The sequence below is a fragment of the Panthera uncia genome, chromosome F1, assembly GCF_023721935.1.
Source record: "Panthera uncia isolate 11264 chromosome F1, Puncia_PCG_1.0, whole genome shotgun sequence".
Taxonomy (NCBI): domain Eukaryota; kingdom Metazoa; phylum Chordata; class Mammalia; order Carnivora; family Felidae; genus Panthera; species Panthera uncia.
Genome location: NC_064813.1, coordinates 29,429,036 through 29,449,166, shown reverse-complemented (window position 1 = coordinate 29,449,166; position 20,131 = coordinate 29,429,036). Strand labels below are relative to the sequence as shown.

The 20,131-nt window shown below is 38.0% G+C and overlaps 1 protein-coding gene across 5 annotated transcripts in view; it reads left to right on the top strand.

Moving 5' to 3' along the window:
- Positions 1-20,131, top strand: part of RPS6KC1 (ribosomal protein S6 kinase C1) — a 215,574-nt gene that overhangs the window by 146,438 nt on the left and 49,005 nt on the right. For all 5 annotated transcript variants that reach the window (XM_049634156.1, XM_049634157.1, XM_049634159.1 and 2 more), the window contains 3 exons: positions 954-2,549; positions 2,821-2,910; positions 19,843-19,925. In XM_049634156.1, coding sequence (XP_049490113.1) covers positions 954-2,549; positions 2,821-2,910; positions 19,843-19,925 — 1,769 coding nt within the window. The remainder of the gene's footprint in view (positions 1-953; positions 2,550-2,820; positions 2,911-19,842; positions 19,926-20,131) is intronic.

The following is a 20,131-nucleotide window of genomic DNA, read 5'->3' as shown; positions in this document are numbered from 1 at the left end:
TGGATCAAATTGAACTGTTCTTTCTTCTTGCAATACAGTAAAGCTTTGATGGGTTTTTGATACTTATTATAGTTATTTATTCAAAGATTCTAATGAGTGAAACGGGCTGAGTTTTTAATGGTTAAAACAAAAGAAAAGTAAAGTGAAACAACTACCTAACAAGTATTGCTGGTAAAACATTGGATTGCTTTGTGTTTATTTGATTTCTATGATTTCTGTGAAATTGATTTTCATGATTTTACTGTTATAGGTTTCTGATATATATCAGAATATAGAATCAGAATTGCAGTAGCCTGCCCCATTAATACCCAATTAATTTTCCTCAGCTGGTTTACTTGGTCTTCTTCCATACGTGACGTGTGTGGGGAAGGGAGAAAATGGGGAAAATGTTATTAATATGTCATTTATAATGGCATAATTATATACCGGATGCCATATCTCCCCTCTAATCTTGGACTGGGCATTTTAAAATGGAATAATATTGCTGATTCCCCCCCCCCCCCCCCCACACACACACTATAGTATATACAGTTTTAAGCAGCACTTAAATTTATGTATTTCCACTTGACCAAGGGGCCATGCTTGAAAAAATTATTACATAAACAGCTCAGAACATAATCACATGTTCCAACAGCTAAATCATATTTACAGCAGTGTTGTAGCTGTGGGATTTCCTATTAGTATTTGTTAAAATAATTTCAAAGGAAGAAATAGGTTGTCATTTAAAAAATAATTGATATCAGGAGATAGGTTTAAAACTATACTCACCAGTCAGCAATCACAAAAAAATACATTTTATTAAAATGCTTGTTTTATAGCATACTTGATATTAATGGATATTGCTGACTTGCTTTTGATTGATTATTAGAATGCTTTTGGTTTTTCTTTTGGCTTCAATAAGTAACCATTAATTTGGGGATCTTAAAAATTTTTTTGGTTATACTTGTTCACAGGTGGCAAACTCTGGTCATATATCAGTAAGTTTCTAAACAGAAGTCCTGAAGAAAGCTTTGACATCGGGGAAGTGAAAAAATCTGCACTCACTAAAGTTCACCTGCAACAGCCAACTTCTAGTCCTCAGGACAGCAGCAGCTTTGAATCCAGAGGAAGCGATGGTGGAACGATGCTTAAAGTTCTGCCTCTGAAGACTAGTCTTACTCCAAGCTCTCAAGATGACAGCAACCAAGACGAAGAAGGCCAAGATAGCTCTCCAAAATGGCCAGATTCTGGCTCAAGTTCAGAAGAGGAATGTACCACTAGTTATCTGACCCTATGCAATGAATATGGGCAAGAAAAGATTGAGCCAGGGTCCTTGAATGAGGAGCCTTTCGTGAAGATCGGAGGGAATGCTGTTGATCCCAGAGTTATCGAAAGCTTCCCAGCACACCTTGCTGCTGACAGTGGCAGCCCCAGCACCCAGCACATAGCTCACGAGCTGAAGTTCTTTGCTGGAGATGATGACCTAGAAGCAGATAGTTCTCCAAGAACGTCCGATTCCCTTAGTAGATCTAAAAACAGCCCCATGGAATTCTTTAGAATAGACAGTAAGGATAGCACTAGTGAACTCCTAGGCCTTGATTTTGGAGAAAAATTGTATAGTCTAAAGTCAGAGCCTTTGAAACCATTTTTCACTCTTCCAGATGGAGACGGCACTTCCAGGGGTTTCAGTACTAGCGAAAGCAAGGTAGAGTTTATAGCTCAGGACACCATTAGCAGGGGCTCAGATGACTCTGTCCCAGTTATTTCTTTTAAAGATGCTGCTTTTGATGATGTCATCGGCACTGATGAAGGAAGGCCCGATCTCCTTGTAAATCTACCTGGTGAACTGGAGCCCATCAAAGACGGTGAAGCAATGGGACCCACTCCGTTTACACAGACTAATATAGGCATAATTGAAAGTAAATTGTTGGAAGCCCCTGATGTTTTATGCCTCAGGCTTAGTACTGAACAACGCCAAGCAAGTGAGGAAAATGGCACAGAGGAATTGAGTGATCCCTCCAGGCCTAAATCCCATAGTATAGCAGAGAAACACAGCGCACCGGGGGATCTTGGGATGTTGTTTGTGACAGCCGGTGATCACAGTAGTTCAGGAGACATGTCTTTGTTACACAGCTCGGATCCTAAGTTCCAAGGACCTGGAGCGGTTGAGTCTGCAGTCACTGCAGCCAACACAGAAGAAAGCATATTCTGTATTTCTAACCCACTCTCAGGTGCTAATGAATATAATGTAAACACAGACACTTTAAAAACTGAAGAAGTATTGCTGTTTACAGATCAAACTGAGGATTTGGCTAAAGAGGAACTGACTTTGTTTCAGAGAGACTCAGAGACTAAGGGAGAGAGTGGATTAGCACTAGAAGGAGACAAGGAAATACATCAGATTTTTGAGGACCTTGATAAAAAATTAGCACTAAACTCCAGGTTTTACATCCCCGAGGGCTGCATTCAAAGATGGGCAGCTGAAATGGTGGTAGCCCTTGATGCTTTACATAGAGAGGGAATTGTGTGCCGCGATTTGAACCCAAACAACATCTTATTGAATGATAGAGGTCAGGAACTTTTGCAAATGCATTTCTTTTTATTCGCTGTTGCTTCCAATTAACTGAGTAGGCGTTTTATCTTGTAATTAGTATCTTCATTTCCTGTCTAGAGCTTCATTATCAGTGCGGCAAATTCACCCCCAGTAATAGCTTCTAGTACTTAATGATGCCATTATTCTTAATGATACTGTTTTTAGCTACAAAAGGAGTAATTACAGTTCACTTCTGCAGAAAATGGAAGAGAAAAATGTTTTGATTTCTCCTGTCGTTTTGTTTTTAGGACACATTCAGCTAACGTATTTTAGCAGGTGGAGCGAGGTTGAAGATTCCTGTGACAGTGATGCCATGGAGAGAATGTACTGTGCCCCAGGTTAGAGCAATCTCTTAAAATGTTTCGCTTGAAAAAGTAGGTCCGCCTCTCTCTTTTCCTTATAAAAGTTGTATTTTTCTCTAGCGGTTCACATAGGTGTTGGGTTTGGGTATCTCTCAAATCCTTCAAAAAAAGAAAGTTGGGGGAAGAAACCATTGTATATTCTAGAGGGGTGTGTGTGTGTATTTGTTGTTAAATGGGCTTGTACTTCTCTTAGGAGAGACAGTTAATTCTGTCTTAGAAGTGTCTTAACTTCTCAGTGTTTAGAAGGACCTTTGAATACCCCGAACCTCTTTCAGTGGATGGTTTTATTAAGATGTGAGAGGTAGCCAACTACAGGGGTAAAATTCCCAAGGAGAAAAGTGGATAAAATATGGAATTTTAAAAAATGCAGTACTGTGACTTCAGTGATGAGGTGCCCTGGCATGCAGAGCAGATTTTAGAGTTCTCTCTGTATTTGAGACATTTTAGGAAGCATGTTTTTCTTGCTTTAAAATAGCCAGTTTAGCCAAATACTCAACACAACAGATTTCTCTTGCTCTTACTGTATTGTCTTTATTTATTTTTTTTAAATTAGAGCTTTATTTTGGGGGGTGTTATATCCTTTGCTGATAATTACAGGTCACGTAAGCATATGAATTGGATTTGTGTGAGTGTCTTTCTGTCAGTGCAGATGGGGCTATATTTGAATCCAAAGTTCGTTCACCTTTTGCCCGGCTCTCAGCCTCTTTGGATAGTCCAAGTTACTTCACTTGTCACCCCACTGGCTTTCAAAGGAGGTTCAAGCTGATTATGGTGACATGATCTGCTTAGTTGTTGATTAATACAGTATTTAACGCTTCCTAGCTAACCAGTGTATTATTGATGCTAACATTGTTTCCCTGCATAATGGGAAGTGATTATAATTAGGATTGAAAGAGCTATATTGTTTTAAGTTACAACCTTCATTGTTAAGAATTACTCCTGGATTGGGGAATAGCTAAGTTTTTCAGCCTGCAAAGCAAATATCCCAAAACTGTTTCCTGAAAACGTGATTTGGTTTTTTTTTTTCTTAGCGTTCTGTTTCTTTTCCTCTTTCTTCCCTCAAATTAGGGGTGTTTGATTTTATTTCTTCCTAGGGGCAATAGAGCATGCCTCCGTTTTTTGTTTCTCTCAAGTAGATAATATTATGCTGTTTTTTGAAGCCTTATTAGTATGATTTAGTTAATGGGATAACAAAAATAATTTCAATGTGAAATCACTTTATTATGGTTATCTGGTTCTTTTTTTAAATACTCACCCCCTTCTATAGTTTGATAAATAACATCTTAGGTGCCAGTGTACATAAATACATATATTAATTGTAATGAATTTGGAGGCTTAAGGATCAAAATTAAATGTGGGACTTCTTTTAGGTTTATTTATTTATTTTGAGAGAGAGAGAGGGAGAGAGAGAGCAAGCATGAGTGGAATAGGGGCAGAGAGAAAAGGAGAGAGAATTCCAAGCAGGCTCTGCACTGATAGCCTGACAGTCCAACCCGGGGCTCGAACTCACAAATCATGAGATTGTGACCTGAGCATGGATTAAAAGTCAGACACTCAACCAACTAAACCACCCACACGCTCCAAATCTGGGAGTTCTTTTAGATGAAACCTGTTAAATCCAGAAGTGAAGTGCAGGATAAACCTCACATCAAACCAGATGTGATGAGGCATTGTTTAGTGTTTATAACTGACTCCTTAAAAATAGGAATATTTTTATTGTCACTTTCTTCTCGAAAACTGTAAGGTTATGCTTTGGCGTTCTAGCAGAATTGTTTCTTCAACGTACGATGTTTACTTTAACATTCACAGCATGTTGACCACCTGAACATTTTAATATGTGTTTAACAAAACTATACTACATTCATCAACAAATAGATACTTTTAATTTTGTGTACTCGAAACAGCAAATTTAATCCAGATCGGTTCCCTATTTTTATTTTTAAACCTTTCCCCACAAATCACAGTTCTCATAGTTTACCAGCAGGTGGCGGTCTACCATTAATGGATTTTTGCTGTCATTTTCCAGGTTGTCCTTCACTAACATTTGAGAAAAGCTGTCTGAAGAAGGGCTTTGTTTTAATTATTTGCGTGAAAGAATTGTACTTTCAAGCTTTGTGAGTTGCAAAAGTGCCCTAGCATTATATCATGCATTGAACAATGTAGAAAGTCTCTTCTATTTTTGGGACCTATTAATTTGTTTCATCAACAGGGGAAAATAAAACCAGTAATGGCCTTAACTGAAAAGTAGAGCTAGCCTTGTAATGTAGATGATTGTAAACCCAGAGTTACAGAACTCCGTTAAGTGTCCGGGTTCTCCCACACATAGCTTACAATGCAAGGGGAACTGGAACCAAAAATTGTAAATTACTGTTTGTTTCAAAAGTGAACAGCAGTGCTACTGATGAACACTATAAATAGTGTTTCCCCCCCAAAGGGTGGGAACAGTGCTAATATGCTAATGTTTCAATGCTTAAAAGTCGCAAATCCATTAACACGTGGGGACACAGAGTACTTAGTCATCTTTTGCTCTACTCTTAGAAACACTAAGGGTTGCAGTAATTCTCTCCCACATCACCTCTGCCCTTCCATTTTCTAATTCTAACCTTAGTATTATTGTCCGAGTAACTCTAAGGCACGTCCAGCAGCTGATGTTTGGTTAGAAAGTAAAGTTGTCATAAGATCGTGATGAGAACGACCCACTTCTGTTTAAACAGCATGCAGCCTCTACCCCGACCACTCCTCCCTCCTGGGAATCCTTATCACATTTTTGTCCTAAAAACATTATCCACCTGCCCTGTACTTTATAATATCAGCAATGTATCTTTTCATCTTGTGGATGATGTGCCTTCATATTTTGAGAAAAATTTCCAGTAACAGATTCGATTTACACGGACAGAAACTTGAGCACATGCCAAACTAGCAGGGGGGCCATTATTCTGCTCTATAAATAAGTTTAAAAAAGAAAACACACACACACAGAAACCTGTGAATCAACATGTTTTGGTCTAATTGAGGGGAAAAGCAAGATAGATAAATTTTGAAATGCAAATGATCACCTTCTGTTATTTAAGTAGAGTTTCTGCCAACTTTGCGATCTTAGATTTTAAAAAGTCATGGTCGTTTCAGCACTGCATACTACCAAGGATATCTGACATTCACAAGTTTCTACAATGACCTGAAGAACTTTTTTAAAAAGTTACCACTTTTTTTATATTAAGGAAAACAAGTCCAGTAACAAAAAGACAAAAACCAATGAGCTTTCTCTGTCTACATCTGTGAAAAAGCCAGCAAATAAATGGCTGCAGCTGCAGGCCTATCAAGAGGGTCTTGAGAATACGAATTCACTGATCAAACCCAGCCCTGTTTTCAAAGTAGAAATCATTCCTTTTAGGTTCACTTTGTATCCTTAGATTATCTAGGATGATTCTCTAGAAAGGTTGTATTTTAAATAAACATCATTCATGGTAAATGGGTTCCTTTCATACCAGAGAAACACAGGACAGAGTTCAGGAAGACAGAGAGTAAAGAAACAGACCCCCGGAGTGGGAATAGATGGTATAGCATAGGAATATAAACATAACACTGCCTGGTTTCCATATTGGGAGCTTTTTAGATACTTTATTAAGAGCCCTACAGACAGGTTCTCCTGTTTTTCGTTGTGAGAGGTTATAGAATAAAAACTGGAGTAAATTGATTATTCTTCTCTAGAGGACTTCCTTGTCATTACTCTGATTTTCTTTCTGTATCTGTGTATACCACACACAAAGGATTTTATGTGCTTTATCATTGAAACGATTTACCATAATGTAGAATAAATTTTTGTTGCAGCATTTTAAGTATAAAGGAAGAATAAAGTGTCAAGAAAGTTTTTTTTTTTTTTACCAGTATTTTTTTAAGTCTTGACTCTCATCGTAAAAAAAAGCAGCTAGGAAATAGAACCTCTAATATTAAGCATATAAAGCACAAAAGACTGTATTTGAAAGTTTAATATGCAATCTAAGGCAAGTGAGTAAAATTGTTGATATGTTTGTTATTATGCTAATTGAATCACTTAAGTTTCTCATTCCAGTCTTCACAAGTTGATATGGTACCTATCAGAGTGTGTCCTTCACCTTTATTTTCCACTCCACTATGAGCCTTTATAAATGCTTGAAATTTACATTGATATTTCTCGTTGAATACTTTTCAGACTTGAGAATTTATAGGTGAATATGTGTGTAAATTGAAGAGTCCAAAATGCTTTTTACTGCAGCCCAATCTCCACGCTCCCAGATGTCAAATGACAGCTTTGCTTCCTCTCTTAGGCGATTTCACACTTGGAAACAGCTCACAGCTGACGGTGAAAAGTGAAACATAGAAAAATCATGCTGAAACTATCTGTAAAATTCAGTTTTAGAGCATGACATTTATTTACTACCACCCTTTGCTCTTCTAGCCTGACTTTATCAAATAGGCTATGAATATATTTTTTGGGGGTAGTCTCCTCTGCCCTTTTTCATAAATGGGTCTTACATGTCATTTGTTGCTTTTTTAAGCATGGTACTCTATGTCGTAGTTATGTATTTGATAATTAGATCTAGGACTCAGACCATGGATGGTTTAAAATATCATGAGGCCATCATTAAGTTTAAGATTTAGAATATTAAGGCAGAATTAAGAATGACCAAACTTCAATATTTGTCCCACATCAGCCGTTAACTCATTGCATGACCTTGGGCATGTTATTTAAGACTTCCTAGACCTTAATTTATCACTAGCCAAATAGATTTGTAGGGTATAAAAAATATCACAGATGTCAAATCATCTAATACTGTTCTTACACAAAATGCAGTCAGAATTCAAGTTTATTTTATTAAGGCAAGAATTTCTCCCCCAAGGTTACATACTGATTTCTTGTCTAATATTAGTAGGGTTAAAATAATTATTTCACTTGGAGGACTTTCTAAGTGTATACCTGTACTCATTTGTAAGGTATTTATATAATATGTATTATGCAGAAATGAGGGATTTATGGAAAGTATTTTCATATGGAGGAGAGAAGCCAAGACACTTTTTGAGTAGGGTGAAATTTGATTGCCAAGATTCTCCACAAACAAAATTGTTTAAAGAAGAAAGAATCATTTGGATCTGAGAATGTTTGGGTCCTGGGTAACTTCAGCAAGCATGAGTGATCTATTTTAGGAATGTGAAGTTGAGAGAGAACTCAAATGAATATAGATACATAGTTTGAACTAATAATGGTCTAACCAGGAAATATGGTTGTATCCCTGGTGTAGGCTTTTAAAAATTTTTTTCCCAAAGGAGAAAGAAGAAAAAGGCAAGAGGGAGCTATAGAAATAATTTTGAAAAGAGTAAAATATTTGTGGTTAATATTTAAACATTATGTTTCAAACACTGATTCTTTTGTTTGATTTACCCTTCAGCAAAACTTCAACAGTAACTCTCTTGTACATATGTTTTAACATTTTCCTTTAACAATTAGCAAGTACTTCTAATCCTTTGTTTTTAGTTCTTATTGTCATAAAGACCGAATCTATATCTTCTTTGGGAGAACCAGTAACTTTTCAAGTTTGCCATAGAATAGTGAAAAGTTTACACTGAGGGAAATTCTCTGATACACTTAATCCCTGTATACTGATGAAGTTTGTGCCATGAGTATAGTCATATTAGGATAAGCAAAAAGAGCTTCAAGTCAACGCAAATCTTACCTTGTTCAGGCAGACCCCTCGTGATGGAAAGATTAAAGAGTTGCTTTATACTGGCTTGAAGGTCTGGAACCTCGGGATCCGTCCCTGGGTAGGATGTATCTTGGATCCTCCACACATCCCCCAGTGATGGGCTAGTTACCTTCACCTCTGTGTTAAGGTCACTCCATACTGAAATAGACCCATTCTGAAATCATACTTCTCTCATCAGGACAGATTGTGATTTATCTCTACCAGTGGGAATGAGGCTGAGTAATAGCAAAATGTTCCATCCTTGCTATTTGGCACCTTAGTGAATAGCACATTAGCTCTTGTCATGAAAAGAAATTCTTCATCCATTAGAACTAGAGAATTTGTAAGAGTCAAAGAACTAGTAATATTTTCATACGGAAGAGGTGAAATACAAGATCTCCGTACATTTCGTAATAGTACCTGATATACCGGGGAATGGGGGGTCACCTCAACCTTTAGATTATTAAAAAGAAGTTAACCTTAACCTCTTATTTGCTCCAAACCTTTTTCTTTATTATCTTGGGCAGATTGTTTTTTAGAAGAGGAACAAGAGACTAGATACTTGTGGTTTTGAGTAATAGCTGCATTGTAATTGCTTTTTGATTTTCAGGTCTAAGTTGATTTTTGGCAACTATTCAGTTACTTGGCCTCACTAGTATATTATTATAAAGAAGAAAGAGAACTATCTTTTGCCTCTGATACTTAACACAGAAGAGATAATGCTGAGTCTTAAACATCATGCACCAGAGCTATCGGCCAGCTCCTTTGACCAAGTCATCAGGTCCTATACCATGCAAAATCTTGTCAATTTGAATCTCCCTGAAGTAACCAGGGCTTACTCCTTCTGAGCAGTTATTCACACATGCTACCCTCAAATAAATGTTTAAAAATGCTAAGGTTTTAAAAAATGGATGACAAAGCAAACGGAGTTCCTTGAGCCCCTTTAATAGCAGTGCACGAAGCCCTGCCTACTTGACACGACAACAGCAGTGGTGGTGGGGGGAGCTGCATCTGTCATCTTCACAATTTTCAGTTAGCCTTTTTCTCATCAATCAACTTTAATGGCTTTGGTTGGGTAACACTGTGACACCCGATGGCTATTCAGAATGGAGTTGTTGTGATATGATCAATGGAAAATGGAGCATGCTGTTGGTTTTTTTTTTTTTTTTCCCTACTAGAAATGCAGGGTGAGAGAGTAAGCAAGATTGTATAGAGCTCAGAATTATAATTATAATCAGTCAACCAGAAGTCATATGGTAGTTACCCACTTCTTATTTTATCTCACAAGAAGACGGTAGTGTAATGATACCTATAAACTCTCTCCAGCAGGTAATTCTTGGCTCTGGACTGCTGAATCAAGTTAAATCAAGGAGTTTTGACCCAACTTCCGCAGATCATTGCAGGATGCTCAGAACATGTTGCCAGGTCACCCCCACAACAAGAAATTCAGAGCTGGGTAGTGGTAGAAAAGCAGAATTAAGTATTTTGTCAAGCCTAGCCTGAATTCTCTGAGTGGGATGTGTCTTTACGTCCCAAGTCTGCACAATACAACTGGCCCAGGGCTTCAGGTAATTAAAATACCTGAAAACCAAAGGATTAATAATGAGGTGGTGGCAGGAAGCAAGGCTAGAGCCTGGGATGAGCCAGGGAAGCTAGTGTGTGTGAGGTAGGGCAGCACGCTTCTCCTGTCACCGTGTGGTGCTGTGAAGAGCGGAGCCCCAGCTGCCGTAGACTCTTCTCTCTGGAAAGTGTTGGCCTCTGTCACCAGGCTTCTCTGGATAATATTCGAATGAATTCGAGTCACGTGATACTGACAACTTTTAAGTAGTTCATATACGCTCCTCAACAGATGTGGCATTTGAATAATCAATGGAGCACAATGTTGGAGGACTTTATGGAATGTAGAATGGAGAAGTGGGCAGCCAGCGTTTTCTAAAGTAGGATAAAATATGAAAAAAAGGAGCAAAATGCTCTTTTGAAATAATAGGCTACAAACGTGCAAATTCCAGGCTCTAGCTAGTCTATTACTCTGAGAATTAAGATCTGCCTAAGAGATGTGAAACCTTAGGCAAGTACCTTTCTTCTGTCCATATTCTTTCCTTTAAAATATGTGTTCTCTTTGAACAGTTGTGCACTTTCAGACTTTTAAACTTTAAATGTCTAAACTTTGATCATTTAGCTTATAGGTATTAGAGAAACAATTCAAACCTGGAACTAAAATGAAATTTCACTCTCATGGTTGATAGGGCTTTTAGTTTTGTTCTCAGTTGCAACATTTTGTCTTGTTTGAGGAAACTTTAAAAAAATCGTCTCTATATCTAAAATAATAAATACCCTTGGGAAAACTAAGTAGTGTAGATGTCCTACGATGCACTGGTTTTGATAACATTAAAAACAATAGTGATACTAATTATCTCACCAGACTGGCAGCCAGATATTGTAGCCAGCTTGCACATTTGTAGCACATTTCATGTGATTGTGCGCCTGGATTCCTCACATGGAGCAGGGGCGTGGGAAACCATGAGTTACCTCCCAATCCTGTCTTCTTCCTGCTCCCAGGGCTCTTCAGCTTTTCCCCTGGTCATATGCTATCCATGTCAGAGCAGACTGTAGCGGCCATTGCGCTCTGCAGAGAAGTGCCCTGGAAGGCGTCTGTTCTACCACCCTCTTTAAGCCACCGTCATCTCTTGCCTGGACTACTGTAGTCATCAGCTGACTGACCTCCATTCTCACCCTGCTTTAATCTGTGTTTCATTCAGCAGCCAGGGTGTGCTTTAGATAATGTTTGAAACTTTCTAGCCTACCATATATAAAAGTACGAAAGGACTGAATGGAGATCTCTGTGCTCAATGGAACTTAAGGAAAATGAATGTGATGAGGCCTTAGTAGAAGCTTTGAATGCCTTGAATGAGCAGTGCCACAGAACACAAGAAGGATCTATTTATTCAACAAACATTTATTAAGTGCCTCCTGTGTTCCAGACACTGTGCCTAGGAGCTAGAAATAAGGGACATAATTGGTATAGTATCGATAATTAATTTTGAAGACCTGTGTAAACAAAGAGACTACCCAAACAGAACACGTATACAGTTGGTTAACTGGAATGTTAATAGACCTTTACAGGTGAATAGTTGTATTTACAGAATTGTAATTTACCAAACTAACAAAAGATGTGCTTAGCTGTTTCTCTTCTTGCCATTTAGTTCCATATATTGTTGGATTAAAAAAAAAAAAATGCTTTCTTCTGTGTTTCTTTCTCTTTGTTCTTTAGTCATCAGCTGTAGTGGAAGACTAATGCTCAGCCCCTGCATAGAAAATCTTTATACACAGCAAGCGCTGGTGAGAGAAATTGACTAGAATTTTGTAATTCTAGTCCCTTTCAATTAGCAACAGATGCTGCAGGGAAAGACTGTCTGTGTAGGAACACAGTACTAATGTTTCCATGCCCTAGCTGACATGAATGCTCATTGCCGAAGAAAGATGTTCTTTTCCTTGGTCCAAGTATGTCACTAATGATAGATCAGATTTTTTTTTTTTTTACACTTTTCTCTATTCCTATCGGAGGCCATTGTGGCTTAATTAATTTTTATATTGTCTTCTTCACCAAAGATCTCTCTTTTACCGTAAAAGCTAATAAGGTACTTGTGTTGTTTATGTTTCTCTTCTAAAAGTGAGAATTGGAATCCTTAAAGTCAGATATTTAACATAATTTTTTTAAACCCTGTGGCATTAGAAAACTGTATCTCCCTTTGCCCCCCAAATATGCTTATTACTGATTATCATTTTAATTTATTGCATGGATCTGTGCCTTTAAAATTGTTCCATCATTCTGATATTTGGATAAAGTGCTGTATCATTTATGTGACAGATTCTTCCAGCATCTAAATGTTGGTTTGATTATTACATAAATACTTTATTTGCAACAATTGTTGCAATTTCATTGCAACTTTTTTACTGAGTTTTATATGATCTTTTAATAAGAGTTCCACAGTTACTAGAACTTTGAGAGTGAAAAGAAATGAGGCTTCTAAGATTCTGTTTATTTAACAAGTATAGTTAAGAAAGTGGGAGAAATATTTAAATACTTATTCTGAAAATAAAATAATAAAGAAAATAGAATTTCTCTATATGTGAACTACTAAGAAAATTTACTCTATTTCCTACCGTGTCCTATAAGGAAGATAGCAACAGAAGAACATACTGCCAGAGGGAGGTTGTGGAATTGTCTGGAGGGTTTTGCAGCGGGTCTGGGCAACTGTGTTGTGAGTAAAAGGGTCCAGGGAAGGGTGACATGACCTGTGTGGGTCCCTTGGTGAGAAACCACAGAACAGAATCAAGTGATGGCCTCAGACTGGAAGCGTGCCTTATCAAATCCATCAGAGAACTAAACGTAGACTGTCAGACTCCCTTACTGACCAAGCAGTATAATAGTTACAGACCCTTAAAGAAAAGTAAATTCTGAATTTGCGATGTTGAGGGTACCAAATTGCTTAAAATGCAAGGTGATTCATCTTTGTGAAGCTTTGTAGAAAGGTTGGTCTTTATTTAAAGCGGGAGTTTGACATGCACTTTCCAGGTTTTTCAAATTCTATACAATTTCCAGCAGAGTCTTAACATTATCTTTGCTTATTTTTGAGTCCTGTCTTTGGCAAATGCGTGTGTGTGGTTTAAACTGTGTAATCCTAAAAAGCAAGGCCTCTCTCTACCTGTACTTAGGTATATGTCGTGATTTCAGTAATGCTGGGATTGCATGCTCTCTCCAGGGTCTTTTGGTATATGTGCTGCCGAATCGAGCACTCTCTAGTGTCTTTCAGGTTTCCTCAAGTCTGAGAGTGCATACTTGGCTTCTTTTTCTTCACTTCTCGCGTAGGTATAGATATTTTATGATTTCTTAAGTCCAAGCTCTCTGGTTGTTTTGCTCCTGTATTTTTCAAGAGCAAGGTTTATTTTGGGGTCAGATTAACATTATTATTTTTGACTATAAGAGGGAGACTCAGGAAATATCATAAGGGCTGTAAAACTCTCTTACTGCATGTTTTAGCAAGCCCTTTGACAATAAGGGTTACCGAGGCAGCACTGTTTTACTGAAAAATGTCTTGGCTTGTTGAAGAGTGTTCTATGAGGTGTTAAACATGAGTAAGACAAAAGGTAGACAAAGCACATTTTATGTTGTGATACCTTTATTGTTTTATTTAAACATGTTTATTCACTTGTGAAATATAGTTCGAATCATTAGTATGAATCAATGAGATTCTATATTGTGTCAGAATGTGAGAATCGATACTGCTAAAATGAGAATTCTAGAATTTTACAAAACCGTTCTCACGTATTTGATGTCCTTAAAAATTTTTCGATGGATTGAAATCTAATCTGGAGCCAATTCTGTGTCTCCATGACGTTAAAAGATGAGAATGGTTACACTGAGTGACACTGATGCAATTCGTTTGTCACCAGATCTCTTAGGGAAAGAGAGCGGTGACGGTGGATAGAAAGAAGTGTGAGGAGTGCTAGTCATTTTAGCATAATCCCATTCTTTGGGCATTTAGGTTAATGGAGGGAGAAGTTTTGAGAAAGGCTCGTGAGTGCTTTTGAAAACACTTTTCAGGATCATAAAATTACAGGTAGAAAGAATGTTAGAGGTCCCGGCTGTCCTCATTTTCAGAGTAAGCTCAGTGTGACATACTCAGCCAGGGTCAAATGGTGGAATGACAATACATTTCTTTGATTCAAAGACAAAAATCTGGGATTCTTTGATAACACCATCTCTTTTTGAGTTTCTGTGGGAATAATCTGAGAATTTGTTTATTTTCTTAGGGAATAGTTTAGTTCTCCCCTCCATCACTTTGCCTGCCTATGGTAAGTATTGCACTTGTGGAGAATAAAGATACTATTTTACCACCCTGGAAATTGCAAATACAGAGTATCCTAGCAGGGGAAGGGCATGTGCAGAAACTTGACCCGTTGGTTTTTAATAGGACAAATATTTGGAAATTGACACAAAAATGGTAAATTTATCCTTTAAAATGCTTTTGTGGTTTTTTTCCCCCCAGAGATTTAAAACATTCAACATAGGAGTTTAAAGGGATTTCTAAGCTTCACTGTGTTTATACTTAAAAACAGCCTCACAAATTTATTTGTTAGGTACATACACCTGACTGTTCACCTAGTGTTTGTGGTAGTCATCATGTAGCTTTGTATATAAATCAGTGCTCTTGGTTTATACTGAAAGTTTTTGTGTAGATTTTGCAAGGACAGCAGTTTTAGAACAATGGTTTTGACAGTCACACAATCTCAGGCTTCTTTTTGGCAGTATAATTTCAGAGTATATCATTATTTTTTAATATAAGAATGATTGGTCCTTAAAGCATATTAAAGAGGCATCCAAAATCCTGCATCCTGATTATTAAAAGAAAAAGAGAATTCTGTTTGAAAATCCTAAAGAAGAAATTCCACAAGAACTTACTCTAGTTATTGTAATAATATAAATTCCCTGGCCATTAAGAAGTTCTTCTTTGTATCTTACCTAAATACAGAGCTCTTTGTTGTATTTTAGAGTCATCTGTGAAAACCAAGGTCAGTTGGTCATGATGTCAGTTTCACGTTAATTAATGAATCCCTGCTTAATATAAAGTCATTTTGAAGAGCTTCAAGCTGCATTGTTAAGGGGGTGGATTTAAAACTTGTTTGGTGTCTTTATTTCCAGATTTCCATGAAAAAAAAAAAAAAAAAGCCTTTTCAAAGTTGTTATCCTTCTTTACTGGCCCAATCAGAATAAAGATGGCATTCAGCCTAGGCACCTTCATCCTTTCAGAAGCAGTTTTTCTTAGAGTGGATGTCAGCAGTCTCTCTAGACCTGAAGTCAGAAAGCTTGAACAATTGACAACCAAGGGGAGGGAAGAAAGAGGAAGTAAGGGGAGAGGAAAAGAAGCCAGCTGTCAGTGGAAGAAAGAAGAGGGGAAGATCAAGGACAGATGGAGAAAGAAATGGGGGACACAAGAAGTAGACTAAAGTTGGCAGGTGCCTCCTGGACGGAAGAGCAAGCCAAGGGAAGAGTGGGAAGTAATTGGCTTTAGGACCTGGGTGGGTCTCTTGGTACTGTACTGCCTGTGTTGCCTCACTTAGATTGGGGCCCACCAAACACTGTGATAATCCACATCTGAAGCAGTGTGTTGGTCATTATTTACCTGTTTATTTATCTTTCTCTGGCAGAAAATTGAGAGGGATTTCAAAGCAGCATAAAACTAATGAACCTAGTTCTTAGAGTCCTTCGTTGAGCAAGTTCATAGAAACCAGTAAAGGGATACACATTGTCTGTCTCATGACGTACCTCTCAAACTTTTCTACCCGAGTACCTCTGACTGTAGAGGTGGTATGGAATGGGTACCCCAGGGGACGAGTGAAATATGATCCTGAAGTTTCTCTGAAGTCTTTTTAGCTTGTAAATCCATGCAAATTTTACATTGTGGTCCCTGAATAGATCTGTGTTTCCCTTAATAGTAAAACAATATCCTCCTCCCTCCTCCACCCCCCACCCCCCCATATATGAAATCCTTTGATGCTCAGGAAGATGTACTATGCTTATCTGGTAACTTCAGGGACCACCCATTGCCCCTTTTCCCCCAATAGTGGTACATTTCACCCAGTGCACATTCCCAGCAGTGATACGGGAAACAGACATAACCTGGTAGCTTTCACTTGGGTAGGGTACACTGGCGATGGCACTTTGGACTTTTCACTGAATAAAAAGGTGCCTTTATAAATTATGTTAGCCATTGATTGTATTACATAGACTTACCTCAGCAGCCCTCTGCTTAATTCTAGTAGGAAACCTTCATGAGCAGAGGCTTGGAGTGTGGCGCTAGTCTAGAGCTCCTTAGGGTGTGTTGTTAGACCCTGTAAAACTATCTCATTAACTTTCACAATTTTCTTTGAGCTGATTGGGTCAGATGTTCCTCTTCCCTGGACACACAAATGCAATATTCTTGCTCCTCCAAGGTCATCATAAGAACTTACTTAAGTTCTCTGTAAGTTTGGAAATTTAAAATCATTTGCATAAAATGTTGAACAGTCCTTACACATAGTAAGTAGTGAATAAATGTTAGCTGCTGTTTCATTGTTGTAACTGTCATTATTGCAATATGTGCCTACTGTGAGCAAGGCAACATTCATACATGGAATGTGAGACTTGATGGCTGATCAGTCATTTTGGGTCTTGAGCTGTGAACAGATAGCGCCTTTATAAAACTAAGAAATATATACTTCCTACTATACGATTGAAGAACATAGAATAATAAATTCTTGAACAAAAAGATACTAAAATAATGAAACCATTAACTATGCTAACCTTGATTTTCGTTTCGCATGATTTAGCAATGTAGCCAGCTGATGGAGTTATGTGGAAGAATAGCACCCAGCATAGTGCCTAGTTCGTACTGCTTATGTATGTTGGTTGAATGAATATGATAGGTTGAGACTCATTACGGAGGCCGGGATATATACATGCCTGAGTAAGCAAGGCATCTAAATGTTACTTAATGGTCAGGGAGAAGCCATTTCAGAATTTTGGACAGGGAAATGATGTAGTCCATTGCTTGCTTTAGACTGGAAGGAAATGTGCAAAAAGTTATATTTGATGACTAGACTATGGGTTTTTTGCTTGTTTGTTTGTTTTTGTTTTTGTTTTTTAGTTTTCTTAAGTTTCTAATAACTTACACCCTTCCTAAAGTTTCTAGAGCATGCTTCTGAAGGTGACAGAGGCTCTCTACAGGGAGGTTGGGAAATGAGTGGGGGCAGTGAATTTGAATCTGGGAAAGGCAGCATAAATACTTTGAATGAGATCTCCCAAGGAGTTGTCCTTTAAGAGAATCACTATTTTAGAAAATCCTTGAGTATCAAAATCATAGAGTTTAGAGCTAAATTTAGCTGACAGGCCCTCAGATCTAACCTTCTTCCAACCCTCTGTTCTGGATGAGATCAAGTGAATTCCTCAGGGCCCTTAACCCAGGACTCCTGATATCTAGTCCATTGCTCTCTCTGGTATATAATACATTTCTGCTGTGGGGAAAGGACGTAGGCGGACTCTTAGGGAGGACTGGCCTGCATAGCTTCATCTTCTTGCACCAGCACAGGCGAATGGTTTCATGTCATCTCTTTCAAATGCACAACTTAGCTAGCTGTTCAGGTAGGTTCATAAGTATAAGCATGAAAATAAACATCTCCCCACCTCAGAGGTAAATCACTAAAATATTTTGTCGTATTTTCTCACTAGTCTTTTTTTCAAACATATACTTCTAAAATTAGAATTCTATTGTTTTCTAGCTTGTTTTTTAAAATTTAATATACCCATTTACTTATAGGCTTAAACTTTGCATGAATATATCATTTAAAATGCTCGTGTAATAGTATTCCATCATATTGATGTGTGTGTGTGTTTACATACACATACACACATTATGCAAATATATATACAATGCATATATAATTAAGTCTCTATTGTTAGATAAATAGTTCTCAGTTTTTCAAGCAAGCTGCTATTTCCTAGATGCACGTGGCATCAGGAGGACTAGGAGACTTTTGGTCATTCACACAATATTTCAAGTAGTTAAATATCTATGTTTGCTTTGTACCACCTGGCTGAGAGCAGCTAGTTCGAGGACGGAGGTTGCGATTTGGCACGGAGCATGTCATGAGAGGAAGGCCTGGGCAGGAGCTAGTGTGAAGGGATGTAGTTCTCCACAGACCACTTGAGTTCCAGAAGAAGAGGGTAGGTGCCAGGATATGAACGAAGATGCTGAATAGGAAGAATTTCAGTATTTTCATAGGAATGGCTCTGTTTTCTTTTTCTTTCAATTTTTAATGTTTATTTTTGAGAGAGAGAAAGACAAAGTGTGAGTGGGGGAGGGGCAGAGAGAGCCAGAGACCCAGAATCTGAAGCAGGTTCCAGGCTCTGAGCTGTCAGCACAGAGCCCAACGCCGGACTCGAACTCATGAACCATGTGATCATGACCTGAGCCAAAGTTGGATACCCAGTCAACTGAGCCACCCAGGCGCCCCTGTTTTCTTTTTCTGGTCCACCTGACCTTTGCTCCAAGACTTAAAGCTAAAGCTGTTTTGTGAGTTTGTGCTTCTTCCCCCCAGTAGATTTACTAAGTGTTGGTTAAAAGGCTGGGCACGTGAGCATCACTTCAGTTACTTCCAAGTTCCAACCTAACTACTTAAAAACTTTTGAACAGTATTTTTATGATTTGTGGGTTACCCTGCACATGAATAATAAACATGTTTTGTTGGCCAAATGGAAGTGAAAGGGCAAACATTGACAGGCTTGGTGACTAATTGAATGTCTTTAGGAAAGGACAGGAAGGCATCAAACATGACCCAAGGGCTACGAGGGCTACAAGCCCTACAAGAACTGGTGAAGTGAGGAGCAGTTGCCGAGTTGTGGGGAAACCTGCAAGGTGATACCTGAAAACTGTTACATTTCAGGAACTTCAGGGACAACGCAGAGAAAACTGTGTTGATATTTGTGGGTATCCTGAACACACCCTTACCTTAACCGGTAGTTTTAGGGCTTAATGCTTTAACCTGTCTGTGTGTACTTCTAAGTATCAACATGGGTAAATTTGCATTTCACATGCTCCTTCTTCAGTTGAAAACAATTGATTATGTAGGAAAGGGATGGTACTATAAATCAGGTTTTAGTTCTGTTACTGATTTACTATATGACATTGGACAAGGCATTTCACCTCTCTGGTTTCTAATCTATAATTAAAAGGATAATTACTGGTTTAAATAATTTTTGAAGTTCCTTCTGAACCTAGAGCCTTTATTTCTAAAACAAAAAATGACCCCTGAGGTAGAGTTGGCTCTACTTTCTTGAATTTGAAAAATTAAGCAAAATGCTGATCTCGTAGATTCATATAACTTTTAAGTGTAGCTTCTTGAAGGTGTCCCTCTATCAACTAAAGAACAAATGTCTCAGTTTAATATATGACTGCATCAAAAAAAAAAAAAAATGCAACCACAGTAGGTGACCGACCAAAGGGGATAAGTAACTTTCAGGAATTTTGAAAGCCCAGTAGTATTTAGTATATGCTCTCTCAGCATTAAAAAGGTCACCTTGCTAATACATGTTAATTTTGAAAGTTGAATTGACCTTTGGAATTTTAATATCAACCTTTTTTGGTGTGTTTAGAGGTTGGAGCAATCACAGAAGAAACGGAAGCCTGTGATTGGTGGAGTTTGGGTGCTGTTCTCTTTGAACTTCTTACTGGCAAGGTGAGCAGTGACCTGGACATTTAATAAGTTTACCCAGATGCTACCTGGATTTCAAATTGAGAGCATTTAGCCTTTGCCTTCAGTTGTTAGATCAGGGAGGAAATAGGGAAACCTTCGATATAAAAAAGAAAAGCAGAAAAATGGAAGTTTATCAAGATTCCAGATTTTTTAAAAAAGTGGATTGTATTACATTGACTAAACGATCA